A 27,741-nucleotide genomic window follows, 5' to 3' on the forward strand; every position below is an offset into this window, starting at 1 on the left:
TGTTCTGATAAGTAACACAGTACAGTAAGATTAAAGACCCAATATAGTTAGATAAAGTAATTCTGATTTGAAGTTACAAGTTTAGTTACAGTTGAACTTGTAACTAAACTAATTAAAGGCCTCTAATGTTAATATTTCAGTTCTGTGTTCCTGGTGAAAAAACTTTTAATCAGGAATAAAACCACCATCACTTCTTAAAGAAGAGCCCGATGTATCTGAGAAAACCCAATGTCTTAGCTGATGTATATTGCGACAAGCTGACCGATCACATTGCGCTAATTTTCAACCCTTTAAACAGTACGAGTTGCAATCCCGCTCCTGTTGCATGCTTCGGACAACCGCCTTATACGTCAACAAGTTGTCGATGTATTGTGATTTTCACAAGCTCTTCCAATTTTCCACGACCAATAAAGTCACTATGTAAGTGGAAACGCCAACTGATCGTATTGCGCTAATCTTGAACAGTTTTTTAACCCTTGACCAGTAAGGTTGCGTGTTCGAATGCTTTCCTCACTAGTTGGGGCTGCATACCACCTTATACGTCAAGAAGTAATCAAGTGGGCTCAACTGGTGACGTATTGTGGTTTTTACATGTCCTTCCCATTTTCGATGACCAATAAGCTGTGGTGTAAATGAAGCAATCTTCGGCACACGGTGTAGACACATTTCAGGTAAGTATAATATAGCGAAGTCGGCCTCTCCTTGCTTTGGGCGTCCAACAGATTCGAATATCCGTAAACATAAGACCGAGAACCTGCATGTGCGATCACTACAGCTGCTCCCACGCCTTTCCAACCCTTGGAAATGAATTCTGTTCAAACTACTAACATGTGTTGGTTTGTGACTGTACAGACGTTATCCCCTCATTCGAGCTCAGACATGTTCGTTCTCCTTTCCTTTAATTTATAGGTCGAAACGTTTTTATTAGTACTATATAGGCGTTAATTAACATACAAATCTCTACTCTACAATGTCAGTATCCAGAGGTGTTCATATTGGTAAATTGTTTTAATAAATACTCAAACCTTGTTAGTTACTGCTTAATTGATGAACATTAAAAAAATGATAATGATAAAAACAAACAAAAAAAAAAAAAAAAACAGCGTAGTAAGGACAGTGTGATTGTTGGCATATGGTCATACATATATGTATTACCGCTAAAAATCCGACCTATTGTCAACTTATCTCAATACAGGAGTTTATTCCAACTCATTTCATTCAAACGCACCTCACGAAAGAAATTCGAGTGACTGAAACAACTTTTACAAATATTTTTATACTTTCAAAATGGATTAAAATTTATTTGCTTACCAGATGGGTGTTGAATGCCGTCCTCATTAGTTCTTCACTTATATTAGCACACTTATATTGTACAGTTGTCAGGATAAATTACAAGTGCAGGAAACCGGAGTGCCCGGAGAAAACAAGCACCCTTCCAGGGTAGCCTATTGTATTCGTAAAGCCTCACTCATTCCAGACGATTTATCACATCGACTCGCCGAAATCCAAAGTGGATGAAAATAGGACAAATCAATTTCCCAAGCGGAGTTCAAGAGATACGATTTGTCGAACACTACAATCACCAACAAATAGCGCATGTTCTGTCGGGATGACTTTTTTTCCCGCGGATGTAAAACCAAGCACTGCATCGCTGAAACGGACACGTAAAGCTTTATCCAATTGGTTACCTTTTCCTGTGAAATTCGCTGCGACTCTGGAACAAGTCGGACTGATCAGAATATTCTTACCTAATACAACAGTGCTATACCTTACGTCACCAGTTTGCCCATAAATCGTCATCGAAAAAAAAAAAAAAAAAAAAGGAATGAACAATATATACCGGGTAGCCATGACCCAGGTTATTTTTGGCAGGAAAGGTTCCCCATTCAGCCAATGACAGAAATCAGGATTGCTCATCTCTCCTACGCGGACTCATGAAGACACTCGTAAATACAGGTACCATGTCATTCAGCCTGAAACTCATGTAAGGTAAATACATGTTTTAGGGCTTTCCATTCGAGCCCAGACGACTGTAATATCATTTGTAAGAAAATTTGCGTGGAGATTTATTTATTTTTTTGATTGGAGTTTTGCCATACTCAAGAATATTTCACTTCAGTGATGGCAGCCAGCATTATTGTGGGAGGACACCAGGCCATCCACGACCAGCTACTGGTTGCTGACAGATTCCCCTCAACAAAGGGTTTGAAACCCTACTGGACGAACTCACGGTGACAGCATTGGTGAGACGCTCCTGAGTCACTGCGCTGGGCTAGTTTGCATAGAGAAGAAGGATTTCAAACTGCATTTACTATGTCCTTCCCCCCAACCCCTCCCTCCAAGATATGATCATTAACACTAAAGTTTCATCGGAATCTGTTAACTACATACTCCTTTAATACAAGTGGTCATTTATAATGTCCAAGACATGAAAACATTACATGTGAAAGATATAAAAATCTGCAACAATTTTTTGGCAATATTTTTGTTGGACAACACAAATCTACATTTCAATAAAGTACAATTACTTGTATTGAAGTTGGCAAAGTACATGCACTTTGCAAAAACAACAGCAGAATGACCAAAATTTCTTGAAATCTTAAACCTACTTATAGACAAATAACAAATTTGTCAGTCATTATTACAGAAACCTACAAGGCATGAAGGCAGTTCTCTATTAAGAATAAGCAAAAGGAAAACTTATCAAACTGGATAAATCATGAATAATATTCAATATGACATATTGGGAAGACAACACATAAATACGATTTATCTATGGTACGAGTCATTACAGTATTGCATTGTCTTTAATTTGCAGCAATACTCAAGGGAAGTTTTGGAAATCTGGCCACACATGATCTGTCAGTATTAGGCGGTGTTTTCATTTTATCATTTCTTCACATTTTCAACAGTACAAAAGCACTAACACATGAATGACTTGAAGGAGAATGCAAAGTTCCAAACTCTATGTTTTGCCAAGACTAAACTGGTTTAGAATGGGAAACTTCCTTGGACATTATTTTCAATGCCATGCACTGAAGCACTGTTTCATACCAAGAGAAGATAAACAACACATTCCAATAGACTCATGGCTTCTACATAAAATTTGCAAAGAAAAAAATACCAAAGTTTTGTTACCTATTCCTATCATGCAAACTGAACTAGAAGCCATACCACCGATATTTCCCACGCTCAAGTACATGAATAAAAAGTATTTACAACTTTGGTGGTGTTGGTTCTTGGACACAATTATTCCAGGTACACAAAGATGTATAACCGTTGATTTAGTTCACAGAACTATTCGTTGTCTTGTAGTCTAATGCCACACAAAAGTACAAAACATTGCATAGCCTACTGCAATAAGTAACCACAAAAGTCAAATCCTATCATATCTTGCACAAAAGACTAGAACTTCTAATGATTGATCTCAACCAAGTCTGCATCAGGTGAGCCAAACTAGGTTAAAACCAATATTTTAACCTTATAAACAACATTAAATAATTGACACAAGTGCCTTGCAAGTTGGAAAAACTACTTCTGATATTACCACAGCAAAATGGTATTTCAACAAATTGACATATTATTATGCTGTGTTACTATCTGCACCCAGCGTATCTACATCGTCATAATTCAAATTCACAGCAAAAAATGGGATATATTTTAATATAAGTGTATTTCAATATAATGGGCATGGTATATTTTTTGGAGGTTTTTAAGAAAAAGTGTACATGAGCACTGACAGTAAATATACAGACGTGAACAAAAGAAAAACAAGTCCTATATCAACAACAATCTACATGTACAATGACCAACAGGATAACATTGGCAACAGTTCCTACTTAATTTATAACTCTATAATAGACTAGTACAAATGTCACAATCACTATACCTTGATTACTTTAGTATTTTCAACAAGTTTAATTTGTATATCTATACCTTGGAATGACATTTCTGACCCCCTTTTCATGTTTACCTCCCAAGATCTGGCCTCATCTCTGTTCAAAAAGGAACAAACTGTTCAATGTTTCATGGTCCAAGTCTAATGGAAATACTGTCTAATATATATATATATTTATTATGAAGATTCCTTTTGTACATTTTTTGATGTTAAAAAGGTAGGGCAGATTCCTGTCCAACTCCAACCTAGCTAGTCTTACATCACAAGTGATGGTAAAGCGCATAGCATGTCTTTTAGCCCTCTATATAGTGTGATGCAATGCGATTCAGATTACATTTGCCCCATACTAGCCGAAAAACTACTAACAAGAAACAAAAATCACCATCACACAGAATATCACATTAATACAGATACACGTACTTTCAAAAGTGTTTGCATTTCATTTGTAAAGCATGCAACGTTGAGCACTTCTAATTACAACTTCTAATTATTTTCTAATAAATAGCATGCAGTTAATGAGCTATTAGGTTAACCTACATTACTGCTACTAACAGAGCTAGAACTATGCTCCGAACTGAATCACCAAAATTTTGTCATCTTGATGTGAAAGAATGTTTTGGCTTTGATGGCAGAAATGCTCTAAGATTGAGTATACATGTAAACACTGACCTGAGATTGATCATGAATTTCATATTTCTCTGAGAAACAGACGTCCATGGTGTCTTTCCTCTAACTTACTGACAGAATTTCTCAAGACAGCTAAATACAGCATGTAGTGTTTAATAAATGTGATACAAGCACAGGCACTATCCAAAACTCCCCAAATTCTCAGGTATGACTATGTTAAATGTGTATTCATTTTGTTTGGACATTTTTAACAATGAAAAAAAATCCATCTAAATAAATCCGAATTCTGAGTCTTTTTTCCCTTTCTTTCATCCTTTATACCAAGAAGAAATTCTAGTTCCCAGGTCTCCATTTGGCAATGTGAGTAATACTGTTTAGCTCAGTGCACCTCTACCTCAAAAACTCTCATCTCCTCTTGCACAGAGCAAGTCACACTCTTTGAATAGCACATCCAAGGAAAAGTGAAAATTTATTTATTTATTTAATAAATTTTTGGGTAGGTGTTATTGGCATGGTCAAGAATATTTAATAACATTCACACATTCAAGATGGGTAATACCTTAGTCTGTATCCAGGACCCACAATGCCACTACCAAATGGAAAAGAACTCCAGGGCTAATGATTAGAACCAAGGCATCCTGGATATCCTAACCCCCAGGCAAAAATGCCAGGTGACCAAATAACAAGATCTTTAAATATTCATATGCCAAGTATAAGAATTTAACATTGTTTCATGAAAATACAAAATGCTCTTCACCACAATTTATCATACATTACTGCATTCAAATTGATTTCACTCTTTCCAATCAGCTAATAAAATGAAAAGAGAAAGGTCACATTGCAAAAATATCTTACATATTTTTGATACTCCTGTACCAGTTAGACTGGAATAAAATACAGCACTATATATTCTCACCAATTTCTACTCACCATCTATGTACCCTTCATTCACTTCAACACACTGGTGCATAATCAAATTAATGTTAATGTACATGTAAGTCATAAAATTGTCATTAAATGTTATCGGTGGAGTGACAGATTCACCAGCAAACATCTTCACACATGCTGTAAACAAGAGCGGCAGATCAATCACATGCATCTATATATACACATGCAGAACCACTGAACTACGTATGATATGATCTAACGGATAGAGATTCCCTTGTACATGTACTTATTTTCATCATGTAAATGATGTAGTATTAGCATAAAGATAAGCAATCCACTTGGAAAGGGTGTGGGGTGGGGTGGGGTGGGGTGGGCACTAGCAACTCCTTAAGAGGACATCAGGAAACCCTTCAAACAAACACACTGCAGACGCTATGGAAGAAATCTCTGCACTTCTCTTTGCAGTTCAAAATGGAGGAGTCTTGAAATTGGTCATTCAAGGGAAATAACTCCTGTGAAGTACCAAGTGTAGAGCAAGAGATGCACACTTTAAATAGCGGGGAATGATTAGTTAGTTTAAGTCTTCATAGTGGTGATCTTCCTCCTCTTTCTCACAAACAGCAGTGTCTACCTCAGCAGCCGTAGCGCCTTCTGCTGTGTCCTCCATATCATACAACTTATTGCTCACAATTTTCACCTGCAGTGGTTTGTCCACTGCTTTCTCAACTGTGGCATTATTTTCTTTGGCGGCCACAATATTGGTGACTTTTGGGGACAATGCTGCATCTGCGCAGGCTCCGGCAACACTTATGTTTGAGTAATAGTTGACTCCGTGATTGACAGGTTTGCTGACCTCCTCATACAGGGAGTTCATCTGATTGGCTGTGAAGCACATAGCACCCGGATCACGGCCTTCAGCGTCTGTCTGGCGTAACTGGGCATAGGACAGGTTCTCAAACTGAGGCGGTTCATCTTCACGATTTGGCTTCTTTCTTTGTCTGTAAAACAGAAAGCATCATTTTGTTTTTCAATGCTATAAGATGGACGAAACTTGACACTATGTGGTAAAGAAATAATGGAAAAAGCTGTCCAACATGAGTATTGGGTAAAAACTAGCTTTTGTTATGTTTGATTTATTTGACTGGAGTTTTACGCTGTACTTGTTAAGTGTGTTTTGCAGTTCGAGAGTAATCAGGGCAAATTTGCAATAGCTGTGACATGCTGCAAAAGGTTAAAGTTGTCTTACGTTCAGACCCCTTGTTAAGTGAAAGGCCCATGTTATAAGATAGGATGTAAAAGACAGACAGACAGAGTAACTTACAGAACTACTTGTCACAGATAAAAATGATAAAACAGGGGCTTGTAATTGGTAAAATATTATCACATGAAAATGAGAGTCCATAGGTAACCATTAAGGATATCTAAAGTAACACACAGGTGAGCAGATTCGGTCATCTGTAAAAGGATCCAAATTAGAAAGTAAACTTATTGAAATCATTAGATTAGGATTAACAAAAAATGCTCTTACAGAGAAAGCAGAGAAAAGTTAGGAAAGGGCTTTTCTTTATCGCAGAAGATTAGTTCACTAAAGAGAACATGAAAATTAAAGTAGGAAACAAACCCTGAATCATTTAATTTATGTTTACAAATAAAAATTCCACAAGTAAGGGTTGAAGCCTTTGAAATGCTTACCTTCTCCTATATACAAAGAACAGGATGCACAGCAGTAATAGCAAGAAACACATACTGCCTACACATATCCCAATGACTGTGCCTAAGAGAAAAGACAGAAACACAGGTGAACATACATGAAGATTAACTTCAGCCACATGTGACAGCAAAATATTTGAACAAGCTACAACTCTAATGCGTTGCTAACTACATGTATGGACAGAGGCATTCTGAAATCTTTTCAGCTTGTGATATTAAGATTAGTGGAGGATATTTTAGGCGATGTGCAGATGAGGCAAGGTGGACGAACAAAAATAAGATTAACTGACAGGTGGACAGTGTTGTCCATTCGCACATAACTGATGGGACTCAATAGGAACCTAATTCACTGCAATAAGAACCTACTTCAACTCACCATAACCTGTATACCAAACATGACATCTTTTTCTAAGCAGTTTAACTTCTATTATGATCACTTTGTGAAACTTGAAATTTAAGTTCTTCACAATTAAAAGCAGAAATTTAATTAAAACAGGCACAGTTTAAATAGGAACCTACTTGCAGGTCACCTCAATGTGAAACTGCATACCAAATATGAAGTCTTTATCTGAATAGGTTTGACTTAAGTGGTCTGTAATTCATATGAACAGATCGGTGGGTAGACATTGTGACTTCATCCCAAAAAGATTGATAAATTAATCAAAACATTCAAGCAAATACATGTATAACACGGAAATAATGGTCACTTAAATAAATGAAAGCCTTTAAAATTATGCATATGTCTGACTCCCAACTGTATCAGACCACATGAGCAATTTATCCCTGCTTACCTTTGTTACTGTCATTTGGATCCAAAGCTCCACTATGATACTCTATTGCAGAACCCTTGTTAAAAGCTGTAATAAACAAAAGAATAGTTTTAACTACCAATGGTACTATAACTCTATCTAAGAACAGTCAGCTGACAAACTGCATAGTAATCAAGTATAAGTTATTTATGACAACTAATCAATGAGATACTGAACACATGTTAAAAAAAAAAAAACAAAAAAAAACACGACATTGACATAAACTGTTATTAATTATGTTATATTTTGCTTAACAATAGTCATTACTGTGACTGGAGACTAAAATTGTCACCACCTGTTGGGTTTCCATTAGAAATTCAGAAGGATATATATCCCCACTGTTCGCTTGTACTGAATTCACATTGATGGCAAGAAAAAAAATCGACAACTGTAGCCTGTGTTTTCTAGCTATAAACCAGACTGCCACTAATGATGTGAAATAATGATGAGTCTGGCTTTGCATATTTATTTGATTATTGTTTCACACAAGAGTGAGGCTCTGAAAAATATAAATATTGGATGGAAATAAAAGTACATGTGTATGTTTTGGACTAGCTGTCATGTGATGCTGGATCAAGAATTACTGCACTTCACACAAACACAGTTGGCTTGATTTTATGTAGTACATTAGAGTGATCACACGACAACAAACTGACATCAGTACAAACGTAGAGACATGTACAGACAACAGAGCCAATGTAGATGTACACAAGACACAATATAAATGGTAACTTCTCCACAATGACCAACAAAATAAGCTTGAAAATGTCTGTTATGGTATCAGGCACAGAATCAAAATCCACCAACTGAAGGATAGTGTACAATAAAAGGCAACCAGTGCAAATAAGGAGTAAAAGTGAAATTAAATGAGGAGAAAAAAGAGAAAGCAAATCTTGCCAATTCAAATGGGAAATAACTTACATCTATTTTACTTCCTTGACCGACATCATTTTTAATACTTTACTCATCCCTGTCTGTTCATATGTTGGAATGTTTACTAACATGAGATTAGACAAGCTTACTGAGGGATATAAACCTGCCTTATGTTATCTGGCCTCAGTTGTGTATTCTAATATCAAGTCTTGCCTCTGTAATGACGTTTTGGGGGCAAAACGGTAATGCATTAACTCATTCACTGCAACAGGTCAACTTAACTAGTACCTGAGTTCTAATTGCACAGAAAAGAAATTCTTCCCAGAAAACCTGTCTTAATTACGTCTGTACATAGAAAATAAATAAATAAATAAAAAATAACAAAATGGCTCATTTTCAACAAGACTTCTTATCAATGTACATACACATTAGGAATAAGTATGACAAAATATATTTGGCGTCTAATCAACCATAGGTTAACTACTGCAGGTGTCCAATATTTGGATGCTGCTCTTCCAAAATAGTGATAAAAAATGCCCTCCTCAGACAGAAATAGACCACAATTAGTTCTTTCAGCCTTCTTAAGTACCCTTTGGAATGAGTAAAAGAATTAGGACCTGGTAATGTATGGCAAAGAGATCTGAACTTGTACGATTTTCATATTTGAATCTGTATAGATTGCCAGCTAAGCAAGCATTGTTGGTAAACAAAGAATGAAGTAAAATTCTATGAGTGGAAGAATTCAAGACTTATGACCACTAGCAAGCCCTCACCTCCACATCTACAGAGGAGTATATGTTATAATGTATCTTCGCTTTTAAGCACTGATGATAAATTTATAAACACCAAACTAGATAATTAAATGTGGATGCATTGTAACTAATCTGTAAATCTGACAATATCACCAAATGAAAGGTCACAGAAACAGTGATTTCTTGTTACCTTTACACCAGGGTGATGGTGTTTCTGTTGCAATGGTAACCCATTTGACAAATATAATGGTTCAAATAAACAGAAGTACACAAATCATGATTTTATGACAATTTTACCCAAAGCTATCAAAAAAGATACAATCCCTTGCACTTATGCAGGACACCATTTTAACAGTTAAAACATACATAAGTTAGATAAAGGTCTAGACTATAATTCTGTCCACGGAATTGCTATGAACCTTTTCCCATACATGTACAACGGTGAATTTCAATGCCATTTTTGGCACAAAATAACAGAAATACACTCTACACAGATCTGTGCAGGCAGAATAATTCTCTCACAAGATATTAGAAAACACAGTACACCATTTCACCCCGCAAGGCTTGAAATTTGTTATATACATGTAGACTATGCTTTAAGCAAAGCAAAGGTTGCTTCCCCTGTCACTGGCAAACAGGTAGAGACTGTTTTGGCTTCAGATTAAAGTCCACAGTGTGAAAAACGCAGCTGTGCACATGGCACACTCTAGCAGCTTGAAACTGGGTATTTGTATCACTGGTGAATACACTCTACAGGTGCACCTAAAGGTCAAGTTGCACTTTCACCTAGGTCTAATTAAGGCAAGCAGCAAGTGAAAAATCTTGGCTAACAGTTCTGAATTTTGTACTTATGATATGATACTTCATTTCGGACCATGGCAAATACTGATGACTCTGAGGATATCGCCAGTGATTGCAAGGCAGTCCGAGTGGTCTCAAGCAGTTTGTGCATGCACAAAAAACCCCTGCTGCAATCAACTGCGATCTACATGAAGTTTGACTGATCTTAACTGGTCAGCTTTGTTGAGCATTGCAAATGATCCTCATGAATTACTTGCACATTTTTGTCACAGAGTGCTTTTAATTTCACGCAATCATATTACTGCTGCAAATAAACTGGTGGTCCTGCAATGGTTAATGGGTTATTATAGGTGTGACTGCAAACAATTTCTTAGGCTTCATATGGGCTAAATCAGCTGTGATTGACCATGATCAAAAGATCAGGATGAATGACAGAGGTTGTAAGTAGTCATAGCTATGGTGTGGCTGGGCCTTGAGAAAAGATCAAACATAATGTAAGCTGAGTTATTTAGAAAGAGGTGTGAAATCAGACCTAAACGGCTGCAGACACATTTTCTGACATGCTTGGCAACTTCATCAATCAACTTCTAATGAAGAAGTCTTATGAGGCCTTGGGATGCACCAAGTTAGAGCAATGGGAAAGGTGACATTGCCTCATTCTGCACTCATGCATGTATGGTCAAGAGGCAAAACTGGGTTTGGGTGATGAAAACGGAAACAAGCGTCCTGAACAATCGCTCATGACAAAAATGTTATGTGAATGAAGTCAAAGTGACTGTTTCCACAGGAAACAGAATTTTTCCAAATATGGACAGAACCCAGAGGCCTTAAGCTGATCATGTGTAGGTAACCATATTTTGCAATATGAAATCACTGACAAATGGAGGTTATGAGGCTGATGACTTTCAACTGGCTACCACACAGATGTTTCAAGATTTTTTTAATTACAACTTTTCAAGTATCCTCAGCACAAATGATTGAAGACCTGTATGTGTTACAGCAAGGTTAAATGGTTTAAGGATCGAGATAATCTGAATCGCTTTCCTAAACCGTACAAAAATGGCAATGTTGGAAAAGGGTGACACAGAAACAAAAGTTTTCTGTCATTTCCAATTCTCCCTGGTGTAACATCATGCACGAACACTTGGCTTCAAATGACGTACTTGCAAACGCGCATGATGTCATTCCAGCATAACTGATATACTTGACATCACATCTATCTGATTCATCGTCACATAAGGAATATCATCATGTCACAACAGGAAAATCTATTCAACCTGATGAAGATTTTCTTCTTGACGACTCTTCACTAATAAGGGTTAAATAGTGTTACTCGTGGTCAATGGTGTTAGCTCTGTTCCCTAGGGTAGCCTTCATATCATTTTAATAATTCGGCCTAGCTCTCTGCCTAGTGCTGAATTAGCACTTTATTTATTTATTTTATTGATGTTTTATGCTGTACTCAAGAATATTTCACTTATATGATGGTGGCCAGCATTATGGTGGGAGGAAGCCAGGCAAAGGCCAGGGGAAACCCCCAACCATCCGCAGGTTGCTGACAAACCTTCCTACTTACGGCCGGAGAGGAAGCCAGGATGAGCCGGACTTGAACTCACAACGACCGCATTGGTGAGAGGCCTCTGGGTCATTATGCTGCGTTAGTGCGCTAACCCAATGAGCCACAGAGGCCCCCAACTGGCACTTTAAAGTGCAATTTTGAACAATACTGACAAATTCATCATCAAATACATCACTAAATTCAATTCTTGAGGATAATTTTTAATTGTGAGATGAATAATACGACATGTTATATAACTACTGATTAATGGGGTTCTCCTGCTCAAAACCAGACACAGCTGGTTTGGCTATGACCCTAATTAGACTAATTAATGCATGTTGTTTTTACGGCCTGCCAGCCACCACGATGAAAATATTCATAAAGATGTTGTTACCTTGTAAATACTAACTGACAAACAAATAAGTAAATAAATGACAGTAGTTTAAAAAATTGTGCAGATAAGATGATATATGACTCTTTTATTAACTTAGTTGTCTGACTGTTGCTTGATGCCACAGTCAAGAATTTTCCCCTTATTATATGATGCGCTTAAATTTATGGGCTGAGGAAGTGCCTTGGGGAAAACCATCAACCTTTAGAAAATTACAAACTGACAAACTTTTCTACATATAACATTATTGGTGTAAAACACTTAAAGTGATCTTCAACAAATGTTGGACTGAGCAATGAGTCACACGAGAATTGTGGACCACTTCTTGTCACCAAGTGTGAGAATCAACAATTCACTGTCCAAGACTAGTTTTGAACCATCACTATGTGTGTCCAAATAATCGAAAAGCAAAGGACATTTATGCAATAGAATACAGACTGCTATTTTAAGTCCGGAATGTACAACAACATGTATCTTCAGTGTAAGCAGTTTATGCAGGTAATTCAAGCTGCAACCACACAGCATCACACAAATTTCGCTGTGAGTTCAAGTCCAGCTCATGCTGGCTTTTCTAAGGCTGTACGAGAGAAGGTCTGGTAAAAACCTGCAGATGGTCGTGGGTTTCGCCGCGCTGTGCGTGGTTTCCTCCCACCATAATGCTGGCCGTTGTCGTACAAGTGAAATTTTCTTGAGTACGGCGTAAAACACCCTTGGAATACATAAATAAACACACATACGTCACTGTGGTATGTTGAAATCAGTGTTGATACATTTCTGGCTACATTACGGTAATGTTTGCACATTTGAATATCCTCAACATCCCCAGACTTAATTATTGAACATTCAGTGAACTCTGTCACTAAATATGGGTAATGAGACAGAAAATTATGTATCAGAAAACTGGGCTGCAAAAGCTGATTGTTCTTCTTCAATCCTGCATGGAGACTTACTGTCCACATTGCAGAGCTCAATTATGTATACTTTCTTTGCTGAAATACATGTACACATAAATCACATGTATTTGTCTTTTACCTTTTCAGATAAGTTAGCAAGAAAATTTTGTACTGCTGCTATGTTTTGGTAGAAGTTGTATGCAGAACCTAAATGAATTCAAACGAAGTACCATACACATCTTTCCCAGGCAAAATCTGAACGCAAAAACAAGAACAAATACACGTAGTAAAAAACTACTGAGGACTAAAGCATGCTTCTGATAAAATATTTCACTCACATTTCATATGCACATGCACCTGTTGAAGTCAAATTTAATGATGATTAATGCAAAGTTAGTGACGTTACACCAGACCTTCCATGAACAGCAAGTACATTAACTCCCATGAAAAAACAAGCTTCAATGACATATACACATGTATTTATAATAAATGACATGCAATTCGAAGCAAATATTTATGACCCAAGATGCAAGCACGCATACAAGTGCATATCTAGATATACTGCATGAGCAATGTACTACAACCACTGAGTGAAATTACTCCACTCTAGATGGATCTTTTGTTATGAATTAATGACATAATAAACAAATAAGTTTATGTTCATCTCCATCTTTACGTCCACACAAATATATTCTAAATGACCATAAATTTCGCCCATAACATGCTCATTTTTCCTGATTCTGAGAGTTCTATTGGTTGTAGAAAGGTATTTTGAGGTTTGCTTGGAATATGGGACAACATTCTGTCAGAAAATTATAAATTTCAGCACCAAAAACAGTCTTCATTTGCCTTTGAAAATGTGCTTTTGTTGACAAAATTTGAGGTCACTTAGGGTATTCCTGTACAGATTGGATATCAACTCCGATGCATGAAGCTGCTGTTCCACTTGCTAGACAACACAATGTTGATCCTACCTTTCTACCTTTTCTGGTCTGTAATGAACACTGCTTTGAAACTTGGTCTTTTGAATAGTGACCCACAATTATGGTTGACTGTTGATATCAACACCTAGATCTATGCTTTCTGTTCTCCACAGCATGAGCTGGCCATTCAAATGACAAGTCTTCCATTCATGCAACAGAATGCCCCTATCATTAACTGCTTCAATAACTTAATTAGGAAAGTGTGTTAATGAAACAAATATTCTGTCCACGCAAACTGCAACAAAACAAACCTGGGGGTAGGTGTTCTCCTTGTTGTACGTTTCCTTTACGATGTGACAACATTCCATGCACCACAGTTGGTGAAAAATCCTCTCTGTCTCCCACTACTCTCTTCACTTCCACAATCAGAGATCTGTGGACTGTAGAAGTGTCTGGCGTAGCTGTTGTTGTTGTAGGAACTGGTGTAGTAGTTGTAGTTGTAGTAGTTGTAGTTGTAGTAGTGGTGGTGATAGTTGTTGTCGTCGTAGTCATCATGCCTGAACAGGGCAGGGGTCATAATGAGAGATCTGATATCATCTCCAGAGCAGTATGCCTTACACTGAAATCCTACCATTTAATACTTAAGATACATGTACTGCAGATTCTCTCCTACCATTTATTTCAAATACTTTAGGTTCTTTCCTACTGGGAAGCTTCCATGAACTTCATATACTTCAGGTTCTCTCCTACTGAAATCCTACCATTAACTTCAGATACTTCAGGTTCTTTCCTACTGAAATCCTACCATTTACTTCAGATACTTCAGGTTCTTTCTTACTGAAATCCTACCATTTACTTTAGGTACTTAAATTCTCTCACACTGGAATCTTTGGGAACTGTGTGGAATACTGCACCATGCAGAATATTGTTCAACTGTACAATACACATTTGTAATAGCTACTGTTTAAGGAGATTATTTTATCCAGAGATGATATTCAATGCACCCAAAGCAAGCTTGCACAGACCCCAAAATAACAAGTCCTCCACTATCTTTTTGTCTGATAGTGTAACGATAATAAAGATATGATATCATGAATTAATTTCAGTTCTTTTCCCATGAAAACAGTCCAACTCTTGAGATCCAATAAAAACTGATATACCATTGTCACATTTGAGTTTTTTTTAACAAGGCATTAAATCCGCACCCACAATCAAACAGTAAGAGCTACACTGGCTTCACTACTAGAGAACAAAAAAAAAAAAAAAAAAAAAAAATAGGTTAAGGAAATTACTCTCAAATGATTATTATGCTCTATACTTCAATTAAAACTGAAGTGTTCTTCAAAACCCAATCTTCAAAACTCAATTAAAATTGAAGTACATTTTCCGTGAAATTAAAGAAAAACGCTTTACAATTTTTGCCAATTACCGTTTGGCAAATTCTAGCAGAATACCAATTTTAATAAGACAACATCCTGAATTGTTCAAAATTATGCACAATGCAATATGTCGTATCAATGAGTAAAAAACTACCGGTATACTCACACCATTATAATGTTTTGATAAAACACCCACATGTACAAGTACCTGAATTTAAAAAACTGATTTCCTTTCGCTCATGATTATGTGATATCAGATAGAGATGAGTTAGCAAAAGCTTTTGGTTATTTGCATAGCAGTCCTTAAAAGGACACAATTTATACAAGGCTTGGTACACATATGAACATGGATTATAACACAAAGCAATGCTAGCAGTTTATGAAGCTCTATAAAAACATACAAGGACAAACACACACAATCACTCTGATGGATATAAGGAAACATGACTAAGCATTTTGTTGTTAACAGCTATATATGATTTCCCACAGAACATATAAAACTACACATATGGACATTAAATGTTTACTGTTTGTGAGGTAGGCACTAGCACAATTACTGTCATCAACAGCCTAAGGATGCGTACATATGTATATATATGTATGTCCAAGTTACCTATGACTCTTACAAGTTCTGTTCCTTATTTTCAATTTTCATGATACATCATAAACATGTTTTCTAGTTTCAGCTCTCTATCTGGCTATCCATGTACATATTTAGCAACACATATATGGAGGTTAAATGTTTGCTTTACTGTTTCCACGGTCAACACTAACACAACTGCTCCTCTGCTAACCATACAAGAACTTGTACAACTACCTGTGCCTGTATATGTACACATCAGGGTTAAATGTCTGTCCTACTGTTTAACAAACCAATTGCCCCACTATACCAACGGCTGTGAAAAATCAAGCAAAGTTTACGTGTGATTTACAGGTAAATAACGCAAGTTTCAGCTGAGTTTTCACCAACTTGGTAAGTTATCTAGTGAAAGATTCCATGACAGTATGAGCCATCTGCTATTTGTTTCTGTTTCCATGGCACATCACTAACACAGGATTGCAATCTTCATCTCCATGTGGCCCTCCATGTAATTATACATGTAATTCTTATGTGATATGTTATTTATTCATTTATCTGACTGGTATTTCACAAACCTGTTGATATACAAAGCAGCATAAACAGTCTAACCTGGGTTTGAACATATGACCTGAATGGCCATAAACTTGCTTTCATCCAGGCTATTAAACCCCTTAGACAACTGACCATGGCCAGAGGAAAAGACACTATGGATGTGTATAACTATATGCATGTGTAAGTCACCCATGGATTGTCCATGTGCATCATCAATTAAAAATAATAGTAAAAAGAGCACAAATGAAACAGTTTCACAAAATCTTGGCAAGACAAAAGGTATTTTTAAGGATAAAAGTTTGGGTAGAAGCAAATCTGAAAAATGGTAAAACTTTTTCAAAAATCATGACCTCTTCAAGCATACCTACATGTATAGCAATTACTAGATCAAGATAAAGGTATACAGGGTTGTGATGTTTTATGAAGATGAATCAGCTTTTACACCCCTTCCTCCAAGAAATATTAAAAGAAGTTAAAATGTTCCTAAAATCACTGCTAATCCAATGGTATCTTAAAGCTTCATCTATATATATATATATGATCCATAATCAGCAATACAGGAGAAAACAAAACATGAACAACAAAACAATGAAATGGCCAGGGTGAAAGCAGTGGTTCTTCCATCACCAGCAAAGTAAACAAAGTAAAACAATAGCGCACAGGCTTCCTTTTACTCTCTGTATTTGTTGACAGGATGAAATTAGTCAGAACGATGATGTAAATGATAATTTAACAATTTTTTTTAACTCGGAACATTTACATATCTGATGAAACATCATGTTACCAAGGCAATACACGGTGATTTCCACTTGCATGTACAGATCTACGAATTCACAGATGTCTACCAGGAGCATTCCTCATTTTCGTGATGTAACCGAAATCAAAAAGGGTTCTTACAAAATTGACAAACAAAGGTTGTTATTTATTCTGCCTGTGATACAACGGTTAATACAAAGTTGTACTTACGGAATTGACAAATAAACTTGTACTGCCATCCCAACATCTCACAAGGACAATCATGCCATTTCCAGTTGTCACTCTTCCTCATGCAAGCACAGTCCTCAAATGAGATGCCAGTACCAGGGATAAATGATGATGGTTGACCCCTTGCCCAGTCGTTATAACTCATTCTGCGATCTGATTAAAGAAGATGAGTTATAGGCAAATGACAAAATGACCTGTCAGGTTAGGAACTATGAATGAAGTCTGCTCCACATTCAAATCCTAGTGTCTCTCGTACACTTGGCTCTCATGCTCTGTTACACTAAAGCGCAATGGTAGAAAAAATCATTTCAGGAGATAAGCTGTTCTGTTTGAAACTTTTCCCTCTGTGAATTTTTATACCTAGCTGTTGGCTTTCGGACACAGGTAAAAATTTTTTTGTAACAATGCAGTCTTAGTCTGTGTTTTCAGAAAGTTGTAAATCTGTAGTTATTTCCTTCCATCAACCTGTACAGAATGTAACAGGTTACAATATGTGACTCCACTGAGCACCAGAAGAATGATCCTTGACAATTACAATGTTGTGACATTTACAACTCAGAAGGAGACAAACCTGCGCGTTCTGAAATATTGCAAACAGTCCAGATTTGTGTGATTTACTTCTGGTCACATAAAAAAGGCTACAAATTTAATATTATCTATACAAAATAAAGCATCAGTATAATCAAATCATTACCCACTGTTTTCATTTGAAAACTAAAATTCTTTAAGTGACTGATTTCAGGAGGGGTGATGGAGTATGAGTATTTCAGAAAGCCGATCAAGTGTTTGAAGTACATGTACATAATTCAACAAAGTTTATGAAACTATAAAGATCTGCTTGAAATCTCTAGCCTTATCACTGTGGAAAATCTCGAGGAAAATTTTCAATGGTGCTACGTACTAGATGACCACAACCACTGTCCCTCTTTGTGCCTATCATGAGCTCCCAACCAGACTCCATTGTTTCTCCAGCCAAGCTCCCTAGAGTTTAAGGTTGACCTGATAAACTGCATGGTTGCCTTATCATCCACCTCCAGCATTTCCCCTCCATTATTCCAGCAGTAGTCTCTAGCTGTCGTCCAGTACTTCTCTTCATTGACAAATACATAGCAGTAGTCTCCATGGGAATTGACAAACTGATTCAGCCTGTGGACTATAGGTGGACAGTGGTTCAAGTCTTCGGCAGCAACTAGAAAACAACAAAACACACACAAACATGAAAGATGGCATTTTTTCTCTTAAATATGATCAGATTACAAAGTCCTCAGCCTTGGCCCCGAACAGATCATTGTATATTTTCCACTACTGAGAAATAAGGTGGTAATACATCCAAGCTGTATTACCTATACTCTGTAACATTTTCATACAGACCACACTTCTGTTTTAGCTCACCTATAACCAAGACCTAAGTAAACATTTACGTAAGTATTGGTATACTGAACTTATTTACTTAAACAGTACATACATGCACACCTCAACCCTCTTTGTTATTTATTTATGTGATTGGTGTTTTACGCCATACTCAAGAATATTTCACCTATATGCACTATGGTAGGAGGAAATAAGGCAGGGACATCCATGATCCCTCATTATAACAAGCTTCATATGATTCATAATGTAACAGATGCCTCCGTGGCTCATTGGCTTAGTGCACTAGCACAGCATAATGATCCAGGAGCCTCTCACCAATGCGGTCGCTGTGAGTTCAAGTCCAGCTCATGCTGGCTTCCTGGTTCGTGGGAAGGTCTGTCAGCAACATACAGATGGTCGTGGGTTTCCACCGGGCTGTGCACGGTTTCCTCCCACCATAATGCTGGCCGCTGTTGTATAAGTGAAATATTCTTGAGTACAGCATAAAACAGCAATCTTTATAAATAAATAAATAAATCACAATGTCACAATTGTGTTAAATGTGTTTCACAATTTCTTTACCATGTTGCTGGTTGTTGCTGGACATATTTGCATAGTTATAGACTTTCAAAAGTTTCAATGAAGAAAATCTTCATATCATTTTTCCAGTGAAAGCTGGTTAAGTGCTAATATCTATTGAAACACATGATGTAATACATGCGAAAGGAAAGTGCAAAACTTTAAAGTCTAATTTGCAGGCCTTTTGACAGAACTGGTATGTCTATCTGCAATAGAACTTCACTACATGTATACACTTGTATGTAGAGTTGCAAGAATCATCCGTTTTCAGAGATTGTTATCTTGCAGAATGGGAATACTTCTGTTTATCTTTGGCCTCTTACCAACAGTCTTGTTTCGCAGATGTAATTAAAAGCAAATACTGTTAGGGGGAAATATTTGTGAACACCCACTTAGCTTCCTAGAGTTGCTTATTTGATTTTTTTCCTCATCCATATGTGTCAAAGTACCCAGTATTGGCCACAGTCCACTTGAAGCTTGCTCAGAGAGCCAACTAAATATGCACTTACACCATATACTATTAATCACTGTATCAGTTAACCACAACCCCATCATGAGAAATGTAAAATGTTGGGAGTCCTGATTTGAGTCTCAGTGACAGTTTCAGAACATGTACATATTGAAATCCATATCAATGTTGACTTTGAAAAATTCACAATATTTTAAGCTTTTTAAAGAATTTTTCTAATAAAAATATTTGATATTTACAAATTAATTTCATTTTATTTATCCTGAATTCTGTCCACCTGACAGCCACGAGAAGACTCTGTATATAAACGTCTTGTGAAACACAATGGATGTAGTCATGATCAATACAAATGTAGGTGGACATCTAGGCCTACTTCATTATGACTAATATTCTGACTTAGCTACGATTTCAAACCAGGATGTCTCATTTCCACTTTTCTGCATCTGTATACTGTCTGCAGTAAATTTTTCACATGTTAATTTTGTCTCACTGAGTCACGCCCATAAGCTAATCCTTCATGTACATCGATAATGCTTAACAGGATTTGTCACAATGATTTGTTACAAGAACTTTTGTTGCCCATTCGTTATGAATGTCAGATTACACAAGATTTAAAAATTCAAAACATATGCATTCTTTCTAAAACATCAAATAATTGTTTTATAAAGATTCATGTGGTTAGTGGTTTCAATAAGGCTTTATACATACAATGTTCATCAGTTTCAGCTTGCGCAATTAAGCATGTACACTGTTTGTGTAATATTTATTCATTTATTTACTTGAATGGTGTTTTATTCTGTATTTGAGAATATTTCACTTATATGATGGCGGCCAGCATTATAGAGGGAGGAAACTGGGGAGATCCCGAGGAAAACCCATGACACCCGCAGATTACTGGAAGACTGTCCCACGTACCATCTGAGAGGAAGCCAGCGTGAGCTGTGCTTTTGTAACAAAACATGATCATATACACACATCAACCGAATGAAATCAACCACTAACTCTGTATCTCACACATATTTACATGTACTTCATGGACATAACAAATCTGATCACACATCTCTCCTTTAATCATCTATTATAATTTCATAGTTTGCCTTGTGCATGAAGATGTAAAATCATAACACAACACAAGAACTGCCTAATTTAGGATATAATACGACCATTTCATGTTTGAGAAGTATGGCTTGAATTACACCCAGCCCCTTACTGTCTACTGTAAGAGCAGTAAATTGTAAGCTGGGTGGTACTAAATGTTCAACGCAGAAATATAATGATCGTTTACAGCAGAGTCAGTAAGAGATGAGCTGTGCTAAAGCTGATGCATCTTTGCCAATAAATGAGTCAGCTGCTGCAAGGAGTTACACATTGTCTTGACTGAGTCACCATAGGAAATTTATTCCCTGACTGACTGACTGGATAACATGACACCCTGCACAACAGCACAACACGTATGTGTTTAAGTGTGTGACTGCCACTACTCTGAGCAAGGAACACTGCCAAATGAGAGCTGAATCAACACCCTATTCTGCCTGCTGCAGCTTGAATTACACCCACATGCTTCTAAACTAACTATGTGCAGCTTGGGTACACTTATGCCCCCAGCTTATTTATCCAGAGACAGCCAGAGTAGGATGTATGTTAGGCCAAACTAAATTACGCAATTGTCTAACCTTTTCACCTAGACGCCATAACTTCATGTACTTGAAACTAATACTTAGTACATGTAGCACATGAATAGGCAATCCATTCATCCTTGTAGTAGATAATTTGATTAATGACTTATCTATGCTCTACAATAATACAGAAAACAACATACACATCTGTTATGGTATTTGTGACGCATTACATTTCACAAGTCGACTAAAAACCACCATAAGTAACAAAAACAATAACTTGTTTCACTTATTAATGAGTTTAATTCTTCAGTGGTTTCATCAAGGTAATGTATTGTGGCCTACATGTATGCTAAAAACTGAATGGCACTAAAGTTTGAACATTTGCTGTTGCCACATGATCTTTTTGTCATGACTTAATCTGAACACTGAAAGTCATCCTTCATGCAACTTACATTGCATTATCTTGAAAAAATTTGCACACAGGCGCTTTATCTGCATTAAACAGGCATTAAGATAGAATCTCTGAAAAAAAAATTCAGAAAACCAGAAAATCTCAAAATAAAAGAAACAAAGGACACATAGCTGTCAACTTTTTAGAGAATTAATCTGCTTCTACAAAACTTCAAAAAGTTTGACTGTTTATATGTACATGTAGTAAATAACTCTTTCTGGTAATGTCATTGTGCTAGATTGAGGACAGATGTGAACTTTAATACTGACAGCCTTAATAAATTAAGAAAGGTGTAATCATGAGCACAGCCCTTGCTGGTATGACTGTGGCTTTAGGAAACGAAGTTCTCAGGTGCCAGGCAAGAGGAAAAATTTTCCCTGGGCATATTTTCCCACCATAACAATCAAACAAGTAAAAACTTCTGAAGTTTGAGTCAAAACAGCAGTGAAACAATTATTACAGAGTATATACACACACTTATGATTTCCCATTTATTTAATAAATGATCTCCTATGCTAATCATGAATTTCATAGATAGCATCTATTGGTAACTGCTTGCAGTGTTCTAATACTGTTCAAAGGAATCATACATGTATACACATATACAGAATTCATCAACCTTTTCTTGTTCATTTCTTGTGAATTTTTGCTCATTTTAAATTTCATTTCGGAGACAAATCTACATTGATTGTAATGGCCAATTTCAGGAGTTCACAAAAAATATAATTTTACCAGTCTGCCCACATAACACCTTCAGAATATGCTTGAATAAACATGCGAACATGCGAAAAGGTTGCAGAATTATAGTAGAACAAATTCACCGAGCTTGTACACAGATGTGAATATTCCATCTGTATTTGGGTATACCACAAGTTCAGGACAAATGTCAGCATTACATTTGACAAACAGTCTGTTTTCATATAATGTGAAAGCCTACTGCACACATGTACCAATACAAATACAAGTACAGTGTATACTCAAGGATGTACACGTATACATGTACATGTAGCAGAAGCTGTGCCCTTAAAAAGTAGCTCTTGACAAAAAATGGTTGTCATGGCAATGAAACCGCAAGACATCTGGTTGAACTCATTCTTGATTCAAACACAATATTCCTGTTTAGGTGGAAAAGGCATACCTATATACAGTTAAAAGCTTTTGTTTACATTATAACACATGAATATTTTTATACACGTGATGTAATGTAATGAAAAATAGAAAATACATTTATAGCTACGTGAATAATTTGTACAGTATATTAAAATACTGTAGGAAGGTTTGGCGGCAACCTGCAGATGGTCGTGGGTTTCCCCCATGTTCTGCCCAGTTTCCTCCCACCATAATGCTGACTGTCGTCATATAAGTGAAATATTCTTTAGTATGGCGTAAAACACCAATCAAATAAATAAGTCAATCAAATAAATCAAATACTGTATTTGCCAAAAATTTGTCCAAAGGAGTGCATTTGTAGAGGCAAAGAAAGGTTCAAAAGTTTAGCTTCTGAGGCTGAAACTCATATTATTCACCTCAGATATTATCCTTCCTTTCAAACAAACTTCAAAAAAAACTCTCTAAGATCATTAGAATTCTCCGGATTAGGCAACTTTTCAGGTGAAATACAACATTCAAGAGCATAAAAGCTTGTTTTCTCCGCATGAGAGACTGGTGTTTCAATCAAAAAGAATCCTACATCTGTATATATCATTTGTTAGCTATTTTCTGGATTTACTACAACTTTCATTACCAGGTATTGTTTTTGTTATTAAACAGGACACATTATCCACATGTATTCGTTTTACTCCAGCATGTAAATGCATCTCAATACTGTGACCAGCTATATGCTGGTCATCCTAATAATTCATGTACATTCACATGCAGAGTTAAGTAGATTAAGTGTGCAGAGTTAAGTAGATTAAGTGTGCAGAGTTAAGTAGATTAACTTTCCACATGTACATTTGACTAATCAGTCAGTGTTTGTTATAAAGGAACAAGTTTATACCTGAAACCAGCAACTGTTACTAATAGTTAAGTAAACGAAGTATTGTATGTATTAATATGGTTGTTTCTCAAAGAGAAGAGAAGGGTTAGGGAGTTGACCTGTATGCACCTCAGAGTGTGGTCACTCCCATGTTGTTATGTGCAATAAATGCCTGTTGTTACTGAGAACGGCCTTGGAGAGTTTTCCTATCTATGTTAGACATGGAATGAAGATAAATTACGGTGACCATCCCGGTCGCAATTTTCCTGAACTTAAGACCCTAACCCTGGTCTTAATAAACTGGATTAAAATCATATTTTTTAAAGGAAATTTTTGGCCTAAAAATGTCATCAGTACATCCTGACGCCTAGTTGAACTTAGGTACATCTGTACTATTTAAGTGCACATGTACATGTATAAATTTATTTATAAATAGTCAACACAGAAGAATTCCACATTAAATACACGTACAATCTTGTGAAATTTTGTAACATTTCAAAATCAGTGAAATGGGAGCCTTATTGTACAGCATACATGTTCTCTAACGATAACCAACAGAGGCTTTAACTGAGTTTGAAATGGAGAACTCATGCAACAGTTAATACTCCAGAGTAGTTATCTGCCAATCCCTGCATTTATGTGGTTTACTCGAAAAACATGGGTCTTTACAACAGTTATACTGATAATAAACCCACACAATTGTTAAGTCAACAGCAGTTAAAGTTAGCAGTGATCATGGGCATATTACTAGTCTACAATGCCCCTGTACAATATACATAAAGCAGTAGTAAATTAATATTGCACAAGTAAACAGATTTAAATTTCACATCCATCACTTGTGTTTGTCATTTGACATCATTATGAGTGAACAACATATCATTATATGTGTGCTCTCTTGGATAGCTAATTTCCACAGTAATATCTATGCTCTCCTGTGAAGTTGTATCACACGCCACCATAATATCTGCTCCATCCCCCCCCCACTCTCTCTCTCATGTGTGATACAGCATCCACACTGGTGTTTTTTATACATCTGTGGTGGACCTTAACATCTCTGTAACATTTATACAGCTATAGTAAAGCCACAATATCTGTGCTTTATCATACAACTGTGACATACCTTAATATCTGTGTTTTATGATGAATGACAGCTGTGGTACATAAATAAAATCTGTGCTCTCTCATATATATGTCTCACACTGTAATATGATTTGTTTATTTATTTTGATTAGTATTTTATGCCGTGCTCAAGAATATTTCACAAATAAAGCAGCGGCCAAAATTATGGTAGTAGGGAACCGGGCAGAGCCGAGGGAAACCATGGACCATCGGCAGGTGTTGGCAGACCTTCCTACATACCACCAAAGAGGAAAATCGCATGAGCTGGACTTGAACTCACAGTGATCACACTGATGAAAGACACCTGGGTCATTGTGCACCTCTAGTACATTAGCCACTGGGCCACAGAGGTCTTCTTGCAATACATACGGTTTACCATACGGATGTTCTACAGCCATAAAATCTGTGCTAATACATCTGTGCTAAACTGTAATACTGAAATGCAGTGTTATGTCAACTTGATTGCCATGAAATTCCACATCTACATATAAATACTTTGTATGTGCTCTCAACCAATAATGTGTCATTTCCACCAAAACCAATAATAGTGACTGAGTTTAAATCATAGTATCCATATAAATATAGTCAAGAAGGAAGAATCAGGAGCTGTCATGTGGTAGAGTGACATCAATTTTTATATTTGCTGGTAAGGAACATCTGAGAAAAACAGACTGGCTTCACCTCATACACTTTCCGAGTGGGGTATCTGTCAATCACGCAATGACAAATGCTCCAATATGATCCATTTTGTAGTGGCAGATTAGACTATTTCAGAACATGGGCACAAAACAGCCGCGCACTGTCATGACGAAAGAAAAGGTTGACAGGAACCTAACCCTTGACAATTTCTCTTTTCCCAGGTACCAAATTTGTGCCAGTTTGGGAGATATCCTGTGTGCAAACTGTTATCGTTGAGAAATAGGTAGCCCACGAATAAAAAATATCTGCACATAGGACTACGTGTAAAGTTAGATCTATTAAAATACAACATATTGTCTAGGACTACAAACTCTGCAAATACAGTGAAAAATACACTCATGAAATGTTGAAGTTGAACATTTGATAAGTTCACTTCAAAATAATCATTTGCCAGTATGTTGTCACCAGTTTGCGGATCAGGATCACATGGTTAGGTGACGTAAATTCCTCGAAGAATCTGCATTTCAGTTTTCACAATGAACTTCTGAGAAGCAGGTTTGACAAGGTTGTTAGACCCAGAAGCGTTCACACTTCAACGACACTAGGTCAGATTAAGAAAAGGAGTCTTTCGGGCTAACAATTAAGCTTGCACAAGACTGCCAAACAACTGCAGTACTGCACAACATTCGAGTCTCTCAACCCCCTTCCCGACATTAAGTTGTTACCCCTATGTGGGAGTAAAGTATCCGGTGATGTCACGTGGTTAGATGACCTTAATTCATTGAAAAATCTGCCTTTCAGTTTTCACAATGAACTTCTGAAAAGAAGGTGTGACAGGCTGTCCTAGACTGAAGAATACTCCTTAATTTCTCTCTCCCCACAACCCTCCTTTTCCCGACAGTAAGCTGTCTATGTGTGCACCGTATTTTGCTCAACTTGCTAAACTGTGAACAGCAGCAGGAAAAGTACGTGAGCACGGTGAAGGAACTATGGAAACTTACAGTGACAGATACCGACGTAAAACTATAAAGATCGTGACGTTTTCTGTCGCTGATCTTAACACGGGTTTTACTTGAAATTAAACATCATTAGCTCGTATTTCTTACCTGCTAAGACAGACAGAAACATTAGAGGCAAATAGACGTCAATTTTCATCTTGAAAAACGTCTCCATCGTCAAGAATCGTGAAGATACTGTGCCTTGCTTGTTTACAAAACAACCTTCTCACGACCCATCCCAGTGACTTCCGAGTGTCTGACCCACAGACAAAGCTACCACTCTATTGGCTAAAATTGCACAGTTGAGTCGGATCCGGAAACCACGCTCGATCCGAAAACTCATTATAGTACGACGCGTGTTTTCGAAATTAATTTCATTCGCGCGTCATCCTTTAATGCAGCTCAATCTATTTTGAATTTAATGTAACAGGTAACGAACTTTGTGCTGTTCTGTCTGTCCGAGTTGTGTTTTTAACCATAGCCTCATTATTCATAGCGTATAATGGTGCCGACTTTTCACGATCTCCATGTTGATATAGGCCTGCACTATGCTCACAAGTTCGCGTCTTGTAAACATTATGTTGGAATAATTTTCATGTCCCTACTTCTATGAGTACGACGAGAGGGGAGAGCATATACTCGACCATGTACTATATTCTACTGCCATGTACACTGCTTAATAAGCGGTATGTGTACAGTATAGCCATAAATGTATCTGAATTGTTGAATCCTTTGACGACCAGGAAATATGCAAGGTCACGAAGCCACGTTAGTCTTAAGTTTGACATAGCCTTAATTCAAAACAGTTTAAGCTTACTGCGCTAAAATTGTCTCATCTTAAGGATTTTTATTTTAATACAGTATGTTTTGTCTTAGATTTTCATGACATAGGCTTAAATAAAAATTAACTTAATTTCCAGT

General features: G+C 36.8%; 1 protein-coding gene across 2 annotated transcripts; it reads right to left on the reverse strand.

The window, feature by feature from the left end:
• Positions 1–5,619: 5,619 nt before the first annotated feature.
• On the reverse strand, positions 5,620–27,066 carry LOC135481876 (C-type mannose receptor 2-like). 2 transcript variants are annotated; one of them, XM_064761631.1, is made up of 7 exons: positions 26,929–27,066; positions 18,520–18,807; positions 17,601–17,771; positions 14,435–14,680; positions 7,915–7,980; positions 7,106–7,187; positions 5,620–6,411 (listed from the first exon to the last, which is right to left on the reverse strand). In XM_064761631.1, the coding sequence occupies exons 1-7, from the start codon at positions 26,993–26,995 to the stop codon at positions 5,985–5,987; spliced, it is 1,347 nt and encodes a 448-aa protein (XP_064617701.1). In that variant the 5' UTR covers positions 26,996–27,066; the 3' UTR covers positions 5,620–5,984. The 2 variants fall into 2 exon arrangements, with proteins under 2 accessions (XP_064617701.1, XP_064617702.1); XM_064761632.1 differs by lacking the exon at positions 14,435–14,680.
• Positions 27,067–27,741: the final 675 nt, after the last annotated feature.

Source organism: Liolophura sinensis, chromosome 1 (assembly GCF_032854445.1).
Source record: "Liolophura sinensis isolate JHLJ2023 chromosome 1, CUHK_Ljap_v2, whole genome shotgun sequence".
In the NCBI taxonomy this organism is placed as follows: Eukaryota; Metazoa; Mollusca; class Polyplacophora; order Chitonida; family Chitonidae; genus Liolophura; species Liolophura sinensis.

Coding starts and splice junctions, on each gene's coding strand:
- LOC135481876 (XM_064761631.1), bottom strand. CDS start 26,995: ATGGAGACGTTTTTCAAGATGAAAATTGACGTCTATTTGCCTCTAATG. Junction 18,808..26,928: donor GTTTCTGTCTGTCTTAGCAG/GTAAGAAATACG, acceptor GTTGTTTTCTAG/TTGCTGCCGAAGACTTGAAC. Junction 6,412..7,105: donor TTCTTTGTATATAGGAGAAG/GTAAGCATTTCA, acceptor TCTGTTTTACAG/ACAAAGAAAGAAGCCAAATC.